Source organism: Lycorma delicatula, chromosome 7 (genome assembly GCF_047948215.1).
Source record: "Lycorma delicatula isolate Av1 chromosome 7, ASM4794821v1, whole genome shotgun sequence".
NCBI lineage: Eukaryota > Metazoa > Arthropoda > Insecta > Hemiptera > Fulgoridae > Lycorma > Lycorma delicatula.
Genome location: NC_134461.1, coordinates 21987322 through 22012751, shown reverse-complemented (window position 1 = coordinate 22012751; position 25430 = coordinate 21987322). Strand labels below are relative to the sequence as shown.

Sequence of the window (25430 nt, the reverse complement as noted above, 5' to 3'; positions counted from 1 at the left end):
GTCGAACTGAGAATGTACAAGACTACACTTCATTTACACCCATACATATCATCCCCATTCAGCCTCTGAAGAATTATCTAAACGGTAGTTACCGGAGGCTAAACAGGAAAAGAGAGAGCATGTAAACCTACCATCTGTATTTTTTCATATCTTTCAATAAATATACCTTACAATACTTTTCTTTTTTTTTATGAATGTCCTTTTTTATAGCACTGTATACTATTAAGAGATAAAAAGAAAAAAATGACTAAAAAGGCTGAAAAAGAAAGAAAAATATACAGATTGGGGTGATAGTGATCTACACTGAGATCCTACAGAACAAAAGTTTATAAGTGGATAAATTTGGAGAACTGGTTAAATCTGTTGAGAAAAATAAACAATTAAGCTAACTGATTATTAACTTACCTGGTAATTATTAGGGCAGATAAAATTTGGAGCACTGCTCCACCTTAACTCTTTGTAATTTGAGCATGATTGCATATCGACTATTTTATGTACTTGAATGTAATCATTTTTTGTGATAATATACTGTGTTTTACAGGTTCCATATAATCCACTCTGAAAAAATACAAAATAAACCAATCAGTAGATTATTCTGTAACTATTAAATAAACAAAGACATTCCAGATTATTAATTCTGTATTGTTTCTTTTTAACAGGTAATTTTAAAAATTTGTCCTTGTAGTATTTCTACAAAGTACTAAGATTTACGTATACCTTTGCAATTATTACAGCGTACTATTTTTGGTACTTAACTGCTAATGAAGAAGGCCAGTCTACTTTCTGTTCAAATATTAGTCAGCAATATCAGTACTGTACGAGGTATGATCAGAAAGTAAGGTTATAACATGTCTGTAGCTCAGAGGGAAATTTTTCTTTTCAAACTTGACACTCCTGCATATAACATTATACACTCGTTAAACGGAGGTCAAAGTGAAGAAAACAAACCTAGGTGGTGGCCAGTATGGTTACGCCAGAATCGTGTCTTAACATGAACATGGCAATTCCAATCCTGCCAAGTGTGAAGTGCAAACCCTCATTTGATATCCTGCTATTGCTAAAAATGAAAAGCCTGCCAACATCCAACGCATTTTTTTTGTTTACAGCGATGCGATGTCATGTGATAAAGTAACAAAATGGTTCAAAGAATTTAGAGATAGTAGAACAAACATTCACAATGAACAGAAGAGTAGAAGATTGTCAATTGTGACAGATGAATTTGTTGATAAATACTAACAGCTGATTTGCAAAGATCGCCATTTGACTGTGGATGGACATCATGGATGGAAATGTGTCCAGAAATCAGTCGAACTATGCTGTATGAAACAATAACTAACCATTAAAATTTTCAAAAACCATATGCACAGTGGGTACCGAAAATACTATCAGAGGAACACAAAACAAATCAACTTCTCAGAAGTTTCTTGACCGTTATGAGCTCGAGAATGAAGAATACCTCGACTCTACTGTGATCGGGGATGAAACCTGGATGACTCCTACACACAAATCCAAAAGGCAATCTATGCAATAGCAACAATGCTAGTTCTCCGTTGGCAAAAAAATTCAAAACACAAAGTCTGCAAAAAATTCATGGTGGCATTTTTCTGGGATTAAAAAGTAACTTTGCTTATAGATGTTTTGATTCAAGGTCAATACATAAATGGTGACAGATACTGCAAGACCTTCCAAAAGCTTTGTAGGAACATTTAAAACAAAAGAAGAGAGCAACTGACAAAGAGGGTGTGTCTATCGCACAATAACGCTCGACCCTACACTGCAAGCAAAATGGTTGATCTCAACAGTTTTGGTAGGATATTGTGAACCATCCAGCCCATAGTCCCATCCTGGCACTGAGTGACTTTTTTCTTTTCACCCTTTTCAATGACCATATGGGTAGAAAATGCTTTCCTACTGCAAAGAAGTGAAAATGCTGTGTATGAATGGTCACAGATGGCAGCAGGGACATATGACTAAAGAATGAGAAAGATGATACCCCTGCTGACCAAATGGTTGAAACTAAGTAGCGGATACATAGAATAAAGTGGCATACTTGCATAATATGTCATACAAGTTTGATTATTAAATATGCATTATTTAATTTTTGTAAAATATTGTAATCTTACTTTCTGAACACACCTTGTATTAATTTAATATTGTATTACTTATTAATTATTTACACAGTTGCCATTGTGCTGTGTTGTCATAGGTCAGGAGACTGCAAGATACTGAAGGCTTTATCAGGTAATTTTTGTGACATATGAACTCAGCTAAATATGATTCTACATGGCCGTGTACTATTCCATGTTTTTTTTATTTCTTCATTTTACATTATCCGACATACACTCAACAGTTTGGATGAGTGCTCTGAATTCATCCATGAGACAGTATTTATGGTTTACTTTAAAATCTGTATATATTCCAATATATAGTTGTTTATATAAAAAATGTATAACTCTCATGTATATATTCTCTAATACATAGTTGTTTCTTCAGCAATTTTGGTAGTAATGACTTCGAATATTGTGACTTGACTTCTGTTTGGTATGAGGACAAGAAAACATTGCTTCATTTTTCACAGATACACTTGAAAATCCATTACTGAGGTAGTATCCATCCACTGTCGTTATTTCTGTGTGTGAATAAGCTTTTATAAATTACAACAATAGTATTTTTTCTATCTATTTTGATACCTTGCTGCCTAAACTCATACACGCATACTTCTTACATATAGTTATTCTAATCAATTACAGTGGCTTTGCTCATTTTCAATTGCTTTCAAACCCCGCAAGATATGAGCTGTTCACTCCAACATTATATGAATCTTACAGCATGACAAACTGAATTTGGGAATTCTGAAACCAGTTATTGAAATGCATTTTAACTTTCATTCAGTATTGTGAAAATTACAACACTGTATGCGATCACTGCAATATAATTTCATGTTATGCATTTTCGCACAATCTATTTGCCTATAAAATACCATTTTGTTGCAACTAGTGTAACAGCTTTTTCTTCAGTACATGGCAAACTCTCCAGTGTTTACTAATTCGCTGCTAGCACCCAGTTCAATGAGTATGAAACGGAATAAACAAACACATTTTTGATTTTAAATTTGAAATAACAGTACAAGTAGTATTATGTTTTTTTAACATACAATAGGCTGAAATAAAGAAGCAGATTAAAGATTAAGGATGTAATGTAATGGAGATAATGAATCGATATCACTATTAGTATAATGTGGAAAAAATAGCAGACTTCTACAACTGGCATCTTGTTACTAAACAAGTACCACATTTTTCTACAAAGCAATTATTGAGATAATTAAATTTAATGATATATTTCTTTTTTGAAAAATTCAGAACACCAAAAACAGAAAATTAATTTCTTTATCTATGAATTGTTTAGACATTTAGTAATCTACTCGATTTGCACATAAGAAGAAATCTGAAAGCATCGTTAAAAAATTACAAAGGAAAACATATGAGGTAAAAGGACCAGAATACATGATTAACATACACCTTGGTCACCAAATTATGAAAAGTAAAAAATTGTTTTAAGAAAGCTTACTTACAATAAGGCAGTAGATATATTTTTTTTAATGCCATGCTTTGTAAAAAAAAGTTTCATTTGATGTTAAATCTTTATTTTCTAATTATAGAAAACATAATACCACTATTGTAAATATCTGTATAAAACTGTAAATCTTCTTCCAAAGTGCACATATCTATCATATACACGTTTTATAATTTATTTATCAATTTGATGCACATCTACTATTTAAAACATACATTCCTTGTACAGCCATAGGCTTTGGTATTCATTTTATGTAATTGTGACAGAAAAATATAAAAGGGCAACATTGTATCCAAGCAAAACAAAAGCTTACTTTACTTCAGCCATTATTTAACAAAACAGTATCACAGGGCATATAACAAGCTTTAATATTCTGAAAAATTTCTCTATAATTTTTTTAAGTAAATTAAAAAAATTATTAACTATAATAAATGTAATTTTCTTAACATTTGGCACCATTGTTATTATACAATTAATATAAAAATAGAGTATCCACTTATCAACAATTGTGAATATTAAATATCCAAGTGCTTTCGAATTATTCCTCAATCAACAGGGATTACTGATTAATTATGAATTTTATAGTTCTGTATAAATAGGAATTAATTATATTTGCTATTATTTTGTGCAATTTGATTTTTAAATTAAACAATTTCATCGCAACCTTTTGTTGTTTATAGTTTAAGCTTAATTTTCTTAACATTTGGCACTGTTGGTATTATACAGTTCATTAAAAAATCCACTTACCAACAATTGTATTAATTTTCATTTTAATTTTATTTATAAAAATCTATATGCACAACCATAAAATTCATAATTAATTAAGTAATCCCTGATATTGTAGGAATAGTCTGAAAGCGCTTGGATAATTAATACTCACAATTGTTGGAAAGTGGATACTTTATTTTTATTAAAAAAATATAACAAATTTATAAAAAAAAAAAAAATTAATAAGTGTTTTTTAAAAAGGTTTTCTTTTAAAATTTAATTATACTTTTATTATGTATTATGAATTTATGGTGACTATCAAGTAAATTTAATTTAATTTTTTTCTGAAAAGATGAAATAAAATTTAGTACATTTTATTAAGTGAAATTTCAAACACACAAATCTCATGTTCGCAGTTTATTTTTAAAATAGTAAATTACCATTAGTTTAAGTCAATGTCTTCATTCACAGTTCATCAAACATGTTAGAGAATGTAGAACATTTTATTAATTATTATTCTTATACACAAAATTTTAGAGTAACTGATAATGAAGTGTACGATCAAAATATTACTTAAATTTCTACTGATGAATATAACACAAGTATTTTTATTTTATCGTAAAAATTAATTCTTTGAAATAATTTTCTTTTTGTTGCTTACAATTAATGGTGATCCTAAGGGAAAATCTGTAAAAATAAGTCATTAAAATGTTGATGATGATAATAATAATAAAATAACAACAGGTTAAGATTATACTCACTTCATCATTAGTGAATGCAGGTTGATTGATATTTTCTAAATTTAACTGCAGTAATGTAACTAACGCTCTTTTTAAATTAACTGACCATTTTCTGTCACCAGGATCAGTATAAAATTTAGTAAGCAAACCATTGACATAATTAGCTTCAAATGGTAAAATTACTGGTGCGCTTTCAAGCTTAGATTCCGTTGTTGCAACATTAGTAATCTGTAAAAAAAAATATATATATCAATTTTTAATGATAAATCAAATTAAATTTATTTTTATGTATATTTAAAATCACATAATGTTTTTTAATATAAATTGAATTTGACAGTTCTAAAAAATTTTAATGAAAATAAGACAAATTAATGAAATACCATGTGAATTACTATGGTGAGCTACATAAGCATTATACATTGTATGCAACAATTATAAGGCAAGAAATACTCTCACATTTTAAAAAGAGTGAAATTGTTATCAAAATAAAGAAAGCAGAGGCTGATAAATGTAACAACAGCTACATCATTAGTTTAACAACTCATTCATCAAAAATGATTTCTAGGTGAATAAAACTTCTGGTAGGTGTATTATTTGAGGAGGTCGTGAAGCGGGCCGAGCAGGTACACGATAACCTTACCATGGTCGGTAAGAGCGGACCACGTGCGAGTAAGCGACGGCTGATTCTGTCAGTGGTTTCCTCTGTCTTGCTGTATGCGGTTCCGGCTTGGAAGGATGCGCTCTCTAGAAAGAAGAATGTCAAGATGCTAGCCTCCCTTCACAGGAGAGCGGCGCTACGCATAACATCGGCATACCGCACGGTATCTGACAGCACCACAGCAGTGATCGCAGGAGTGCCCCCCATTGAGCATTGGGCCACGCAGTTAATCTCTACATATGAAGGAACGCCAAAGGCTGAAGCTAAGCGACAGCTGATGAAGAGTTGGCAGGAGGAGTGGAGCATGGTGGCAACAGGGGCATGGACCAGGAGGTTGATCCCAAGCTTGGGCCCGTGAATCGGGAGGAGGCATGGGGAAGTAGACTACTTCCTCACGCAGTTTCTGTCTGGACATGGGGAGTTCAGGGTCTATCTTCACCATTTTAAGAGGAGGCGGACCCCAAGGTGCCTTTACTCTGGTCAAGAGGTCACTGCGGAGCACACCTTTTACATATGTGACAAGTGGGCCAAGGTGCGTCGCAGGTACAAAACAGAGGGTCTCACGCCCGAAACAACGGTGGGCGATATGCTTAAAGGGAAGGGAGAATGGGAAGTGGTCAGAAGAACGGTAGCTAGCAACCTGAAGACAAAGGAAGCAGCAGGAAGGGAGTGGGGTGAAGACTAGGAGCCGGCCAGAAGCAATGTCCCTAGTGATTAATAGAATATATACATCTCAACGTAGAGTTAGTTATACTTATTTAGTTTTTGATTTTTTACTTGTAATTATAACTGGATGTTACTGTGTATGTATGCCTGCGAGGCAATATTCAAGATCCTAGTAGAATTTAATGCTTATTGTTCTTTTTCCACACCGTGGCTGCGTTTGATTGATTATTTTTGTGACATTTATATCTGCGTTTTGTAATGACTTAATTGATTAGGGTGTTTATTGTATTGTACATTTTGGTTCTTATATAGATGATTCTTGTTTGCTGTTTGTTAGTGGTATTAATTGTATCTGGAGGTTATAGTATATTGTACCTGTGAGGCGATAACCAAGGCACTGGAAGAATTGAATGCTAAGTGGTTTTTTCATACTCTGTTTTATGCTTGTACTGATTTTATGACATTGGTGTCACTCTCGTGAACAGCATCTAGTATTAGGGAATTTATTGCGTTTATCTTCTCTTGTGGTGTATGTTGATTATGCTTGGGTTGTTGTTTATTTGTTATGTACACTAAGGATACCGGGACGTTATTGTGTATTGTACCTGAGGGATAGTTGCCAATGTCCTAGAGGAATTTGTAGCTTAATGTCTCTGTGAATGCTTTTACCTGATTTTTCTTGGCAACAGTATCACTTTTCGTGACGGGTCTAGCTAGAATTAGAAATATTATTGCATTTTTTATTTTTTATTCTTTAATTTGTTGCTCATATATAGGATTCTCATATCACTGTTGTCTGATTGCTTGCATCAATTTTATCTGAATACTACTACGCATGGTACCTGCGAGCCAATTGCCAATGTCAGGGTGGAATCTGATGGTAGTTCTCATCCTCTGTGACTGCTCATATTAACTTTTTATGACAATGATATCAGTATCGTGGAAGTTTAACTAGTATTAGGGAATTCATTTATTTATGTATTTGTTTTATTTTGCTGCTTATATGGTTGTTTCTCACCTTGTCGGTTGGTCGGTGGATCTACGCTAATTGCATATGGACATCAGCGTATAAAGTACTATGAGGTAATAGCGTTGTTCCAGGAGAATTTATCGCTTACTGTTGTTTTATTTCCTCTATGGCTGCTTTACTTGATATCTGATTTGATTTTTTCTTTTTCTTTTTTATTCATGACATGAAGCGGTATAGTGCAACGGCTTGGCCAATATTGGGGAATTGCTGCTTCTTTATCTTGTTGCTCTAATAATCTATTTGATTTTTAAATGTCCTTTGGAAGACTGGTGAAGGATGCATCTCGAAGGATGACGATAACGAGATAACGGACATATGTTGTTTTACAATTAAAAAAAGGGGGGGGCGAATCGTGGTCACCGTGTAGGGACAGGGAGGCAGCCTGGATGCCTAGGATGCTTTGGTCCGTACACACGCAAGAGTGGACGGATCGGGATACTTCCGATGATGGCATCTGGGACCCTCAAGGTATGAGAGGGAGGGACGCGACGGCAACCTAGTGTAGGGACGGGAAGGGTAGCCTCTCAACGGAAAGGTGCAGTGGTCATCCAGAAGGGAGGGCTACTGCATCTTGATGAAACTGAGAGGACCCTGATGAGACACCAAGAAGAAGAAGGCAAGTCAGGGGGGCAGTCGACTGCCACGACACTCCGACATTCCTGAGCATAGCCTAATGGCGGAGGCCGGGGATGTTAGGGGTGTTTAACAAGGTTGAAAAAAAAAGTGTATTAGTTGAAGACCAGTGCAGTTTCAGAGAGAATATGGGTGCAAGAAATGCCTTTGTAGGTCCGAAAAAGGGATTTTATATTTAGAATGGAACAGATTATTTATTATTTTACAATTTAAAGGAAAGGATTTAAATGTAGATAGAAAAGACATTTAAAATTGTATAAGAACTAGGTAACAGTTACAAGTAGAAGGTGAAGAAAGACAAGCTCTGACTTAGAAAGGAATGAGATAAGATGTAGTCTACACCTACCACTTTTCTACTTATACAGATAAAAAGCAATACAGGAACTGAAAGACTTGGAAAAACTAGCCAAGGAAAAAAATAAAATTAAGATTCATCAATGAGATTGTTCTTCTGATATTAACACAAAATAAGTAAGAAGAAGTTCTGAGTGGAGTAAATCAGGGCTACGAAAGAAAAAAATATTTGAATATACAAGAAGTTAGAAAGTGAAGGGAAATTTATATTTCCCAGTTCTGCTATAAATCATAAAATCATACAATTTATTCACTGGAAGTATTGCTTTATTGTTAGTTGTTAGTGACTGTTTTAAAATCAATTTAAAATGCTTGTTCCTTTGACCGATTTGAACCAAGGAAGAGATGGAAGCAGAGATACATTTAGTCAATTCACAAGAAATTAAATCAGCAAAGATTATTATTCATACAACAAAGAAACAATACAGAAAAAGTTGTTTGAATGGAAGCAAGATCCATGAATATCTGGAAACAACCTTCCATCTTCAATGGCAAAAAATTGCAAAATCACATTTTCCAATAAAAGTTGATGATAATGATATTCTGGGATATAGAATGTCCAGTTTATATTCACTTCACACCTAAAGGTGAAATGGTGAATAGTAAAAACTTATTAAAAGACGGACTAAGTGTGTGAAGTTAAAGGGGATTATGTTGAAAAATGAGCACATTTCATTTAATAATTTGAAATAAGAATGTTTTTTTTAAATTTTCACATTCTTTTGGATTCACCCTTATACTGTTCAACATTTTCATTGCAATCAAGAAGACATCAGACAAATGAAGTGGACAAGGAAATCATTAAATTACCCATTTCAATTATTTGCATCACAGACATAGTTACAGAAATTTATGGTAACCAATTCTAGTCTCCAGAAAATAGGCTCTCAAATTTTCAAAGGTAGCAATCCTAGCACAAAAAAAAACCACTGCCAAGAAACCAAGAAATTAATAGGAAAGTTCTTGATTTTATACCTGGAGAAACTGGGACTTATGTAACTGTGAACAATCTGTTAATTGAAGATGAAAGTCAACTCTTACAATTTACCACAGAATTTCTATGTAGTATGTATCTAACTAGATTAACTCCTCACATCTTGGAACTAAAAAAAGTTTCAACAGTCATGCTGCTAAAAATTTGAATGTTGCTCATGGTCTATTAAATAGCACAAGACTAATGGTGCATAAATTGTACAAAATACTTTGGATTTGTAAATAATAAATGGAGTTAATAGTGGGCAAAGGAAGCTACTCCTTAGAACTGATCTTTTACCATCAAATTCAACCTTTCCATTTTCATTCAAAAGGAAAGAATTTCCTGTGAACCTAGCTTTCTATATGAGCCCACTGAGCTGGCCTAGTGGTTAACTCATCATCGCAAATCAGCTATTTTTGAAGTAGAGTTCTAAGGTTCAAGTCCTAGAAAAGACAGTTACTTTTATACACATTTGAATACTAGATTATGGATACTGATGTTCTTTGGTGGTTGGATTTCAATTAACCACACATCTCAAAAATGGTCAACCTGAAACTGTACAAGATTACACTTCACTTACATTCATACATATCATCCTCTAAAGTAATACCTTACGGTAGTTCTGGAGGCTAAATAGAAAAAATAGAAGCTTTAAGACCATAAGCAAGGCACAAGGATAGACACTGGATAAATTTGGAGTCTACTAGCCAGAACCAGTCTTCAGTCATGAACACCTGTAAGTGGCTCTCCCATATGCAAAATCTTTTAAAAATTTTAGAGTACTAGTAAAACCGAAAGGAGTATAATGAAAATGTAGTTTGGAGAGAAACACTAAAGTAATAAATTATACAAAAAATTAACCTACTTTAAAAAAAAATTTTCCTCCTCTAACCAGCCCTATCCCCAACCAATTCCAACCACACCCCATGAATGAAAAAGATTGCAAAGTGAGCTCTAGGACTAGCATTAGTTTTACATAAAATTGGATCCAAAAAATAAGGTTTAAACCTGAACAATGTCAAATCATCCAAAAAAAATGTAACCTATCTCAGATTTATAAAACTCTGCATTTGCTGTCTATCCTAAGAATATACCAAAATTTTGGTCCTTGACTTACAATTTCTTTTGCTATGATTTTTTTCTATTTTGACTGTTTGGTTGCCTGGAGAGTTCAGCTTGTGACATCGACAGAGTAGGCCGTCTTTAGGTTAGCTCTGTCTTATTGGTGTGCAATTATTGAGTACTTATTACTAGTTTTATTATAGGGTTTTTAGGAATTGTTTTATTTTTGTTTTTCTGTGATTTTAGTTTGATTTAATAGTTTATTTAAGATTCTTGGTTTGTGTGTGGCCTATAGGTAACCTAGGTTAGTGGCCGGGTAGGTTATTTATTTATAAATCACTCCCATGGGCTTGTGACTTTTTGTCTTTTGGTTTTTGTGTGTTGGTTTAGTAGTTTGTGGTTTTTCACTTTAGTTTAATTTATAGTTCTTTTTTTATAGATATTTAGTTGTTGCCAGGGCAACCATTTGTTGTTTATTGGTTGCTACGATGACTGTGACTGGTCGTTGTTTTGTTAATAGCTACTGTTGATTGGTTGTTCATGTCTAGTTCATTGTATTTATGTCTTTGGTTGTTTAGTGTTTAGTTAGTGGTTTACGTTTAGGTTTGTTTTATTGTTTACTGTTTCATTTGCTTAGTTATATATTGACTGAACTTTTGTATTCTTCTGGGACTTTGATTTTTGGTATTTTGTTTTGTGTTTCGGGTTTCTGCGTTTCTTGGTATGAGTGGATGGGAGGCTCGATTGAAGGAAGTGATTAATGTGATGGAAGGAGGCAGTGATGCTTCAGATGGCAAGACCATTAGCGCAACGGGTGCATGTCAAACGCAAAATCAAACTGAGCGGGTGTGGTCCCGAAGGAAAGGAAAAGGGATATCTCCTTTAAAGAAGTCGTCTTTGGGTGCGGTTAGGAAAGTTAAGGCTGCGAGGGCTGTCGGAGCAGTTGTTAGAATGACTGTTGAAGATTTTGACTCAGACGCTAGAATAGTTGAGGAAATTTTTTTTCCGACTACTGCTGGTCATGGAAAACAAGCATTACAGCCCTTGAAGGCCAAGCAAGGTCGCTGCATTGAATAAACTAGAGAAACAGTTGGCTTCATCAGATTTGGTCTTGGATGAAATGGTGAGGGAACTGATTGGTATGTATTCTTTGTATCTATGATATAATTCTTTGTATGGTGAGATGGAGGATTTTATGGTGAACAGATTTTATGCAGGACAGATATCCTGTCCTGCATGCGCAAACTAAGATTTTTGCTTTTGTTATTAGTGAAGTGGCAGTTACAGGGATACACCGAAGGCTTAAGGGCCAGGATGGTTGAGCGGGTCGAGATGTTTCTCAGCCTAAATTGGTAGCGAAAGCAGTTATGGAAGTTGTTTCAGCAACTCCTCCTGTTTTGAAAACTTCATATTTTTAACTTAATAAATGATTGTTGTCTAGAAATTTTGTTTCAGTACTGTTCTAATAACTTGTATATTAATTACAAAAAACATTATAAAATTTTTATAAATTTGTAGTTACACAAAGATTAGATGACAGCAATTTTTCCCAACATCTTGACCAGAAAAGATGACTCGTACTATTAAGTTGGCCTGTCTCAACCAAACAATAACATACTGCCACTGAATATTCATCTTCAAATGAAAGGAAAATACTTCTATATTTCAGAGATAAATAAAAATGTTTAATTTTTAACTATACAACATACTCGTACAGTTGAACATAGCTTTTATTAGAATAAACCTAGTTAGCTGCTTCAATTTTTCTCTTTTACAAAAAATATGCAAAATGGGTATTTTGCATATTAGATTAAAAACAAAAAAATTTCAAACTATTTGTTTATAACTTTACCAAGAAATATTTTTACAAAAAACAAAATTTATTATTATAACAAAACAAGAAATACTTTATTTAGCAATCCTGAAAGTAAAATAGTGTACAATATTAAAATAAAGTAATGGATACCTTAAATGTAGTAAAATTGTCAGTCTTTTGTTGAATGATTAATGTTGCACTAAAATTCCACACTGATGTCATACTTTGAGGTAATTCAGTCCCAGAAAGTAATTCTGCTTGCCATGAATAAATTATTTCTTTCTCACTAGGAAACAAAGTTAATTCTCCTTTTACCAATGATAAAAGAATAAACACACCTGAAAAAAGACTTAATTTATAATAAACACATTTAAAAATGTAGTTAACAATAATCAATACGACAGAATGTTTTATTCAAAAACTGTTAATTTCTAAACATAATCTAATGGTAAATAACTATGCATTACCTTCAGCATTTTCAACTATTACTTTTTTCAAAAAGTATGGGAAGACTCTGATTTATTTTTGATGCACGTGATATTTTTAAATACCAATAGAAATAGTAACAGCTATAATATAAAGATATTCCTGTAATATTATCTGTTAGTTTCTTCAATTTTTGAAGCCACAGAAACAAAAATTTACAAATTATCTTAGCTCCGCTTGACCTAACCATAACAATGTTGTCATAACTTAAAATTAAAATTTTATGTGCCCTGTTCCTTTAAAAACTACTATCAACAAGATTAAAAGATTTAACTCATTTGTGATACTACACCTTCCTAAAATAATTATTTACGTTAAGTTTACGTAAATTATTAACGCAATAATTCAAAAGCTTAGTAGCAATCATATAGGACTAAAATCTGCGGCACCAGCTACATCAATTTATAACAAACTTACAATAACATTTTCCCAATTTCATTTAAGGTCAATAACAATTAATCAAATAACTCTCATCGGCTAACTAAACTCAACGTTAACTTAGGCAACGAAATATCACTTTACCGCTCAAGTTGCAAATGTTATACAATCATAAACTGAGAATTGTAGTTCGTTTAATTATGAATTACAACCTCAAGTTTAGATAAAGGGAAATACAAGCATATTCTTTATTAATTTATTGGAAATAATAATATATTAATAAATTTCTAATCTGAGAATTTACTGTTACTTTTAGATTTAGTAACGTAGTTTAAATTATTCTGATAATGAATTTATATTATTGTCCATGGCAATCTTCAGTGATATTAATTTAAATTAAATCTTCATAAAGTTCAATTAAATACACGATGTAAAAAAATGTTTGTAGTAAGTTTCAAAACGAATGGAAACGTTTTGAAATAAGCTTTTTAAAATAAAAGGTTTTGTCACAAAGTATGATTTAGTTTGTCATTAAAAACGTTCAGATTTAAAAGTAATTACTATCGTAATTAATGCCTCTATACATTACACATTCATGTTAAAGTTTAATAGATTAAGTTATTTCCATTACTCTAGAGTATCATTAGAGTATTCGAGATTTTTTACTATCTATTACGAACTTTGATTGCGTGCAAGTTGGTACCACTGATCTAACTTATTGAAAAAATATTTTTTTACGTTCTTAATTGTTACTTTATTAAAATATTATTCGTGAAAAATGAACCCAAATTTTTAAATATTTGTGTAAATTTAACTATTCTATTTTGTTAAAATAGAAAATTATGTTTGGTAACTTTGCTGGAAAAAACCGAATGATCCCTCAAAGTTAGAACTACACACTAAGTTAAATTTCAGGCACACCTCTTAAGTAACGTAATTTGTAATTTGATGTGATCTTAATTGATAGAATATTTTTATATTTCTAGGGGTTGATATTTACAACTGATAATTTTCTTTTTAATTTTTACAGCACCTTAGAAATACAGTCTAATTTTTAAGTTTAGTAAATCAAAGTTTAAACTATATCTACTTATTTCCTTGATAGATTAGGAAATTAAGGTTTTTATATCTTGATTTATTTTTTTCCAAACATTTACTTCCATTCAATATAATTTTAATGCATGATAAAATGGTCCTTAGGTTTTTCAATCCCTTCTTTCATGTCATAAAACCAACAAAGAAATAAGATTTTCATTACAGCATTTTTTAGAGTATGGTATATATAATGGTATTGTATTATTTGTTGTTTACAGATTCATATAATTAAACTGACAAGAATGACACTTTGTACTTTCTCATTTAAATATATCTTTTGATATGATTATATAAATTTATATAAAGAAAATAGAATTATCATTTATTATTTAATTTAATTTATAGATATAAAATAAAGTTTTACATCCACAACAAATTTAATATTTCCATACAGAAGAAAATGTCTAAATTGTAAAATGTTCTAACAAAATGGTTTGTTTAAGTTAATCGTTAATAATTATAATCAGCAATTTATGATAATAATATTAATTTAGTACAGTGAAATTATCAGTTTTATAAGATTAATTAGTTTATTTTTATTAGGTTATTAGACGCATGTAGTTTATGAATTAAATTGTTTATTTTGGTACTTTTCTCAATAAACATAATAATAAAATGTTATAATCAGTGTTTTTCATTCAATTTGGTGTTTTTACTGAAAATAAAAAAAACATCATTAAATTTATGTCCAATTTATCATAAAACACATATTCTGCAATAATTATGATAAACTAGTTTTTTAAGTCTAACAAAAATTCGAATAGTTTAATTTGCTTCCTCAGCAGTTATTCCTGTAATTTATTAATCTCTTTCTTATTTTTACTTCTAATTATTTATATTTATTTGAAAATATTTTCTATGAATTTTCTTTTAGCAAATCTTTTTTATGAAATTAGATTCATCAGAATATGAATGTCAGTTTACAATAGATATTTATCTTATAATCAGTATATAATACTGTTTTATTATATATATATACAATCAAGGGGTAAGTATGCTACTACACAAACTAAAAATGGAACTTCTCCAGTATTTGCCTGGGTGACTCATAGAAAACTCTAATACAATCAGAGCATAAAACTTAAAAATAAACTTTATTTATATAAATAAAATAAACTTTAAAATAAAACTTATTTTTATATACACAGAGTGATTCAAAATTATACTGCAATCTCTTGGGAGCTGATTCTATAGCTAAAAATAGGGAAAATATAAGCATAGGCTCACAAACACTTTGTTGGTGAGTTATGGCTAGTGAAAGATTTTTCCCGAATTTCAGTTCCCCTGGTGAAATGAAAACTTCTTGAAATTCTGGGAAAGTAAATTAAAGAGCAAATTTAGTTTTAAATTAAGCTTTATTACAAAACATAATGGACTACATTGTGAAAAAAATTTTAACAGCATACAATAACTAATTTTGTCCATAGGTTGGAAATAACAGCTGATAATTTATTTACTACTTTTTTGTTAGAATAAATTAATTTGTTTTCATAGGTTGGCAATATCAGCCGATCAGCAATTAACTTTTTGAAACACTGTTTGAAAAATCTTGATGATGGTGGTTTTTGTATATTAAGGTATCTGTCAGGCCCTGGAGACAGGACCAGAAGGCTAATCCCATTCTAAGGAAATGGATACATAGAAAACACGGTGAAATAAACTTTTACACGTCACAGTATTTTACAGGACACACGGTAGTTTTAATTACTATCTGCGTAGAGTCGGTAGAAGGGAAACTGCAGCCTGTATGTATTGTGACTGTGATGATGATGTCGAACATACTTTCACTGTATGTCATAAATGGAGGGAAGAGACAGACGGTATTGACCTGTCATCTGATGGAACTGGGAGACTAATCAATAGCATGTTAAACAGTGAAGAAACTTGGAAAAAAGTTGAGTTGGTCATCAAAAGAATACTTATGCTGAAAAACAACGATGAGAGGAGACTAGGATTTTAAACTTTAGCATAGGACAGGGTGGACAGCCTCAGTGGTGAGGGCTGACATGTCGAGGTGTGTCGGTTCCGATGATCCACTGGGGACTCCTAAGGGTTTTTCGTTAGGATAATATCAAGACCTGAAAAGACCCAATCGCCACGTCACGACAATACATGGTATTGACGTGGCAATATACGGATGGGCAAAAGAACTGACTGGTGGGCCGACCTGCCATGCCGGACTTATAGCCGGTAGGTGGGAAGGCCCATTAGAGTAGAACAGGCACTCCCCTGGGTGGCGCAATACCAAGCAGTCGGACCGACGAAGGGGATTAGAGTACAAAAAAAAAAGGTTTCTGTGAGATTCTGTGTACAATTCAGAATAGTTTTTACAAATTATTAAAATTTTCTTTAATACATAATGGGACACAATGCAAATATGTATTTATGAAGAGTATATGGACATGATATTAATTTATGGTAAACAAGAATGGCTTGGCTGGCAGTTCAAGAATATCATGAAACTTAACCACATTGAAGAGCAACTGAGTGCAAAACTTTTAAACCTGTGGAGAAATGACTTAGAGAAACCAGCAGTTTTAAACCAAAATGAGTAGATACTGGTCGTCAATGAAGCAGAAAAAACCGTAGTAATGAACAAGCAATAATAAATGCTGTGCAATTATTGCCAACTACAAGCATGAAGACAGGTGTCATGGCATTTAAATATTTCACAATCAAGCATATGGCAGGCACTTCATAAGGCATAGTTGTACCTGTTCCATGTAACATGGGTACAACATTTATTACTGAAACATTATAATAAACAGATGATATTCTGCCGAAGGTTAACTAGAAAAAGGGTACAAAATCATTGTTTCCTTTGTCGTATTATGGTAACTGATAAATCATGCTTCACAAGAAATGGAATAGTAAATTTTCAAAACATTCATATTTGGGTGTACAAAAACCATTGAAACTGTGACAAGACATTTTCAGCATACATTTTCAATTAATGTATGATGTAGTGTTCTAGGTGACAATTGGATTGGTCCATTTTTCTTGCCAAGGAGGCTTACAGGAGAAATGCACTTTTGGGAAACCTTTTGGAAATAAACCTGCCCACTCTCTTGAAAGATAATTCTTATGAAAACAGGTTAGAGATGTGATTCATGCATGACAGGGCACCTCCTCATTTTTCTAATAAAGTAAAGGATCATTTAAATAATACATACAGTACACAATGAATTGGTCAAAACGAACCAGTGAAATGACCACCAAGATCTCCCAACCTCATGCCATCAGACCTTTTTCTATGAGGTTGGATGAAGTCAGTTGTTTATTCAGAACAGATTAACACACAAGACAAACTAAGGTATCGATAATAGAAGCTGCAGAAACTACTAAGAACACTCCTAATGTTATGAGGCGCGACTTCAAGCAACTTTGAAGGTAATTAATAAGTCCTTCACTAATGTTTAATGTCATTTCTCAGTTGTTTTCAAAGTTAAATCACATTTTATGTTAAAATTACTGTTATTAATAACAGCTGTTATTTGCAACTGTTATTAACAGTTGTTAATAACTGCTTAATTATAACAGCTGTTATTAAATACTGCTATTAATTACTTATGTTATTAATTATGTTAAAAGTTGTTTCTAACCTATGAAAAAAATTAGTTAATTCATACTGTTAAAATTTTTTTCACAATTCAGTCCGTTTTTTTTTTTAACAAAATTAAATTTCAATATCCTGCATTAAACTTTTTCTAAGTAATTTACATGAATCTTTTCAGAATTAAATTTCCCAAATTTCTAGTTGAAAAAAAAAGAACTTAATTAACCATTTAACAAAGTTTTCTTACTTTTAACCCAAAAACGTGTTATATTTTACCCATAATTTTTTTGTTTTAAGTCAGGTTTCTTTAAAACTAATGGGGGTACTGTTCTGGGACATTTAAAAAAATATTTTCAGGTCAAAAATCATAAGAAACAACTAAATTTGCTCCTTAATTTACTTCTCCAGAATTTCTGGAAGTTTCATTTCACCGGGGTAAATGAAATCCAGGCGAAATCTTTGGCTAGCCATAACTTGCTAACAAAGCATTTGTGGGCCTATGTTTATATGAATTTTTTTCTATTTTTAGCTATAAAATCAGCTCCTGAGAGATTGCCATTGTTTTGAATCACTTTGTGCATGCATGCGCGCGCGCGATTGTGTGTGTGGTGTTATTAATAGAAATTGTTAAGATCAATTTTAATACTTAAAAATAACTAATACATAAAATAAATAAAATAAGAACAAAATAAATAATGATCATAAGCTAATCCAAATTCTTCCAAGTATATTGTATACATTAAACAAAAATATAAAAAATTTAACTTTTGTTTTTATTATTTCTAATTACTTAAACTGGTTCTTCAAAAGATCCAGAAGTTTTCATTAACCTTTCAAAAAGAAAATTGAATTAGAATAAAGGTGCTCACCATCCACCATAGAGAACGATGAAAAATAAATGTCAAAATCAATAGTCATGTTATTTTAATAAATATTTGAAAATTTTACTTATAAATTTTATTTGCAAATAGTGCAACACTTAACAATCACTTAATATAGACAGTTATCTAAAGTAAATGATCGGCTAGTTGCTCTCCAAACACTAATATATCTAGAAATCCCAACATAAACCTTTAAGGTGTTCACTCTAGACTATAACCTCCCAGGTGGATTACATATATGACTTTATCAAAACATATGTAATTTGCCTTTTCTAAGTCAAAAATGACAGTAATAAAGCATTTTGCGAAGTAGTTTTAATGGAAGTCTTATAAAGCAGTTATAAAGGAAGATCTGTCTCATCGAACCCAGATTGAGATGATAGGAACATTCTTCTCAAAGTACCAACCAGACTGCAGTTAAATAGGATGGTAACTAAACACGTGACTGATGAAAAAATGCTTTTTAGAAAATTTCAAGATTAATTCTAAATTTAAGTTTCAATGCATTTATTTTCTCCCTGAAAACTTTCTTGAATTAGGTCGGCTGACTAATAACAATCTTATTTTATTTATCCTTTGAAATTTTATTATGTAATAAAATTCTAAAACTTCTGATATATTGAATTCTCCTACCTAATTTTTTTATGATTAGTTTATAAATTCATTCATATGATTAAAAACTTTATAATTAATCAAAATAGCATGTCCAACCAGGATTCAAACTCAGGACCTTTCGGATTTAATCTCTTATTATTTTTCTTACTTTACTAAGTAGAGGTAGCATATATTTTGCATTGTTTTACAATAAAGCACCTTGTATAAGGTTCATTTGATCTAATACTACTACTATTAGGATTTGTGTAAAGAATAAGCAGTACTAGAGAGATGTATTTCTTTAACCAACAATTTTTTGATAGGAAACTATTTATTTCCCAATCACAATTGAACATTAACAATTAATGATTTCTCAATAAACTAAATTAATAAAAAATGTATAATATAAAATTATTGAGTACACTCTAATAACTAACTATTAGTTATGCAGACTTGTGGTCAGAAGAAAAAAATTTGTTTGTGTATTACAGCCATAACTGTAATGGCTGTAAACTACATAACATAAATCACAAGTTACTCATTAAAATGTCAAAACCAATCAAAAGTATAACAAGCATCCCATCCCAGTCTTAGTAAGGAAATCTAAGGAATGAAATATTTTCTCATTGCCTTCTCAGAGAGTCAAAATTTACTATACATCAGCATGTCAATTTTACTAAACTCCAGATGAAATTTTGGCTTACAAGCAAAACATCTTTTCTCTGCTTGCCACAGGGATTGAATATATACTGATGATCATTATTCTCAGAGAAAGCAGTTCTGACTAGTGCTTAAGACATTTCATAATATCACAATAATAACAAACATGGAAAAATAGTGTATAGCAGAAATGGAAATATTTATACATTAAAAAATCAAGTAAAGTTTGATCTGAAGAGTTGCTGATTAAAGTCTTAATAAATCTGGTCTAAGAAGCTTTTACAAAAACAAGGTGATCTGATGAATTCATAATTAAATTCTATTCATTATAATTGGGTAGTATTTATCATTCATATTAACAAATAAAATAATTATTACATTTCGTAGAAATGGTGAAAGATATCAGGAATATCATTACAACGGAATAAAACCACACAAATTATTTTAATTAAATAAGGTTCAATGCATTTCTTACAGCATTGCATAAGACATTATAAATAAATAAATGATAACATTTTAAAATTTAAATCATATTAAAAAAAAACAATACATGTGATTTAATAGTAGTATATATATTTATATATTATCTGAAAAAAATCTCTCATAAAGATTTAATTTTAATATAATCTTATAACTTTATGTGATATGTGTATACTTGTGCAGTCTTCAGCCTGAAAGCTGGCTTTATAAGAGTGGTGTTATGTAAAGCTTGGACAATACTAAGTGGATATACTAAGCTGAATTATGAACTATAGTCCAGTCAGTTCCTTTTCCTTATAAAAAAATACAATAATCAACAAAATACAATTAATCCCATCAATATAAGGAGTTGGTGCAAAGGTTATTTTAATGCAATAGTAAAACAAGATTTTTTAATATTTTAAATGAATTTTACTAAACCAAGTACATACCATTTTGATCGACTACCTTTTGCCACTTTTGAAATAAAATCATAATCCGATCGCTGTAGAACTTCTGTGTTTTTGGTTTAAAAAACTGTAGTAAGTGATTTTCTCTTCAAATTATTTTTATGCCATTAAGAGGGTCTCTGTAGAAATCGAAACAGCAGTAGTTGACTGTGAGGTCAGGACTATATGTTGGGTGTATCAAAACTTTCTGGCCAAATTGTCCCAATTTTCAACATGTCACCAAAGATATGTGGAGTAAGACATTGTCATGATTGAAGATGACCTTTCATATCAGTTAATTCTGATCACTTTAGCTCGATCGCTTGGCATAATCTTTCTAGACATTAGAATCAATCATTTGATTGGGCAACAGCGGTTCATAGTAGACAATTTCTTTTCAATCCCACTACACGCACACACACACATACAGCATCACTTTTTTATGTCTATCCTGGCTTTCCCACCATTTTTCAGAGCTTCATCTTACTTTGACCATGATCTTTTCTGTACATTATTGTCATAAGTGATCCATTTTTCATCAACAATAATGAACAGTTTCAAAAATATTTTGATTTCATTTTGTTTTAGCAACAATTTGCTAGTGGAAATTGGATCCATTAAATTTTTTTATTGCTTAACTGTACAGTTTTCAGTTATACAGTTTTCATTATTTTAAAAACACAGTTTTGTTCCAATTTAAAAAATCAATTGAGATTTTAATTAACAACTTCAGCTAGTTCAGGCCATTTTATTCAAATTCGATAAGTTCAACTTTTTTAATGCTGTTCTTAATTCCCATATTCTCTTAACTTCTCCAAACTATTTCACTTTCCTATCCCAACACATTTCTAAATCTGTAAGAGCCTTTGATTACAAGGGCTTACATGATCCATCTTTATCTTGCTCTCTATGCTTCTAAAATATTTAATTTCCATAGCTTGTAGTTTACTTTTTGCTTTTGCCCTTTTTTAATCCAAGTTTTCAATTATTAAAAGAAATTTATAAACAGATTAATTGAACTTCATTTAACTCAAGTAGAAGAACAATGTGTTTGTAATATTACAAACTTAAAAATAATTTATGAATGTACTGCACTACATGTTCTTTTGTTGGGAAAAAATAATTGAGTTTTGTTATAAAAATGGGCTGTAAAATTTCTGATCTTCTAGCTGTAATGAACAACAGGTAATGAAGTCCATATAGTCAACCCCAATATTAACTTTAATAAAAGGACATAGAAACAAGTGAAGTTGCTTGTATTATCGACAATTTCAATTTAAAAAGTATTTTTATATAAAAAACTAATTTAATAATTTTTAAACAGATTTTGAAAAATGAATGTAATAAAATGACTCAATTCCTAAAATTTATAGCAACATGCTATAAAACCTGCCTTTTATTGATATCTCAATAATGGAGGTGTAAATGACATTGCTGTTAATAATGCCTAATTTGAATCTCAACAAAATCCCAGTAGTATGTTATCAAATACAAATATTTGATCACTATATCTAGATCAATTTGAAAGAAACACTGTCAAAGAAGCTGAAAAATGTCCTTGTTTCGGATGATTTTTGGAAGTATATTTTCACAAATTTAGAAAGAGCCATATTTTATTTCTTTTATTTTCCTTAAAAGTTCAGTTGCATTCCAGTATTAATATCAATGAATTATTACATCGAATTTTAATGGTATTTCAAATTTACACTACTTTAAGTACAATTTATTTATTCATAGTACATATTTAACTAGAGTTTTTATATCTGACAACTACCACGATCACGACCCACAATAAATGCAAAATTGATAAGTTAATCTGAATCCAGCACTTTTAACTTTGGTGAAATACAAGAACTGTTTATTAGACATTATTTTAGTATCAGCATATAATCCTGATAATTTGATAATTTTTTATAAATTTATAACACTCAAGATAAAGCTATAACTATGATTAAAAAAAAAAAACAAAAATAAAAATTTATGTCTGCATCTAATTTGACATACTGATTATAAGACACTTCAAGAATTTATACTTCATTAAAGGTAAAAATGATAATGATAAACTTCATTAACAAACCAAATATATGTTTAGAATAAAGAGTATCAAAATTATAAATAGTTAATTCATAAAATTGATATAAAATTTTAGAAACTTATTGGAATAGTTAATATACTCGTATAGATTACTCACAATAGTATAATAGACAATTTAACTCTAAAATTTTCACACACATTTCTTTTCCAAACTAGTTTCTGGAAGAGCCTAATATTATCTAAATACTTTTTTCCAGTAATTATTAAGCTAAACAGTTGAAATTTTCAGGAGCATTATTTAAGTTCAGTTTAAATAATAAAAATTAAAAAAATGTATATTTATTAAAAATAAGTTTTATTTTTTCATCTGAATCATAGATTTAAAAAAGAACATAAATTGAAAAAAGTATACCCAGGTAACCAAACAATCACCAGAAATATAAAAAACACCAGCAGTAAAAAATATTACACATCAGATAAGAAGTGTAAACATAGAATGAAGGAATTCAGTGATAAAAGCTAGATGGATTATTTAAATTATGTAATTGTCTTAGACATACACAATGTAAAAAAGGTTTCCTTCAAAATTTTTTGTTTCAGCTAATTTTGGACAACCAATTCTGGATTTGGATTAACCTAATATTATATTATATTAGCATGATATTGAACATTATCATCTGATATTATATTATTTTTTATACAAAAATCAAAACAGTGATAAATTTATTAATAATAATCAATAATTGTCATTAAAAAAAAATCATAAACAAAATTAAAACTTGAAAATAAAAATTACTTTGTCATCAAATACCCACCCTTTTAAAAACAGAAATAGGAAAAATACAAAAAATCAAATCATTTCAAATACTTTGGTGAAATAAACAAACAAAATGGATTAGAAAACAAAACTGTTGAGGAAAGAATAATAAAAATAAATAAAGCTTATTCATTAACTAAAAACTTAGCAAAATAGAAAGCTAAATGACAGTTGGTGTGGGGGTCCTTCCATTTGCCAAAATTGGTAAAAAAGAAAGCAATGCAAGGAAAGTAGAAATAAAAAAGAAAATTAATTAACTGGATTTTAGAAATTAAAAGTTAAACCAGGACATTAAAAAAATCTTCTGCATTTTACTTTTATAAATAAATTAATTGAACTTCCCTCAACCTGAGAAGAACAGTATGTGTTCCTTCATTAAAAACCTACATAAAATATTCTGTAAAAAAATAAAAAAATTGTATAAAAGATCTTCTGTAAAATAAAATCCAGAAGAAAAGTAAAATCAAATAAGTAAACTAAAACAACAATATGTATAATAAGTAATATATATATATATATATATATATATATATATTGTAATATAAGTTTGAATTTAGTTATCCATTAAATACCATGTTTTAAAAATTAAAAACTTAAAAATCAAATACAGTAAAATTTTTTTGAAGATGAAATTTATAAAAATATTACATTTATTATATTACATGTCGAAGTCCACTTTTATTCTATTTTAATCATTTTTGAGTGCCGTCTCAAAACACTTCCATAGAACAAAGCTACCTAAGATCCAGGAAAAGATTTTTACAAATTTTATTTTAAATTGATTATTAAAAAAAAAAATCTATAATTTTAATACAAAATCACTGATTAAAAATCACTCATAAATTGGATATTATCATAATTACCACATAAAAAATTAATATAAAATCTAGAACATAAAAAATAAATGTGAACAGAAGAGAATGGAGACAGACATGAAGCAAAGGACCTGTCTCGAGACAGATAACCATACGATAATGAAAAATGATAAATATTAAACATACAATAATATTTACATTATTTTAAAGAAAATAGATATTAACTTACATATGCCTTTTAATAAATCCATAATGATTTTTGTAATTCAAACGTTTGAACAATCTTTAACACATTTCACTTTTTCCTGACGACACAATGAATTATCAATTAAACAATACATAAATGCTTACATTACCACCATTATATTGAATTGTACTTCATAAATCGAAATGAAATATTTAAAAAACAAAACATTGTTTTATTCTGAAGAAAATAAAATTTAAAAATGTTGTAAAAAATTTAATATAAATGATTTTAATACGTGGAGGAGATTAAATTGTTTATCAGAATGCAGTTTTCCTCATACCGTGTTGTATTAATAATGATTAAGTTATGTTTTAAATGAATCATTTGAATCAAATTTCACCCTTGAACCCTGGGGTTATCAATATTAAACACATCATATCTCTCAACAGTACTTAACACAAAGAATAAACACAATAAGGGAGGCATTTCATTCCTCTAAGCGATATAATGAACACGTATATAATAAAAATTTAATAAAATAAATTTATAATGAATACTAAAATCAATAATATAATCACATATAGATAAAATTAATTCATACGATTAGTTTAAAAAATATTATAGAAAATAATTTTTGAAGTAGTGTACTAGTATTTTAACAATAAATATACATGTACTATCTTGTTATTATTTATTAGACCTAATTATTTTTGACGTCAATCATACTTTTTGACGTAGTCATTTAAACAGTCTGGACAACTACATAATTGCTCGTTAACTAATAATTGGTTAAGCTATGTTAT

The 25430-nt window shown here is 30.1% G+C and overlaps 1 protein-coding gene across 1 annotated transcript in view; it reads right to left on the bottom strand.

The window, feature by feature from the left end:
- The window catches only part of LOC142328230 (uncharacterized), a 107128-nt gene extending 82059 nt beyond the window's left edge, over nt 1–25069 (bottom strand). Inside the window, exons 1-4 of the mRNA XM_075371838.1 lie at nt 24670–25069; nt 12367–12554; nt 5043–5249; nt 406–558 (exon numbers count right to left, since the gene is read on the bottom strand). Of these exons, the coding sequence (XP_075227953.1) occupies nt 406–558; nt 5043–5249; nt 12367–12554; nt 24670–24691 (570 nt within the window). The 5' untranslated portion in view covers nt 24692–25069. The remainder of the gene's footprint in view (nt 1–405; nt 559–5042; nt 5250–12366; nt 12555–24669) is intronic.
- Nucleotides 25070–25430: the final 361 nt, after the last annotated feature.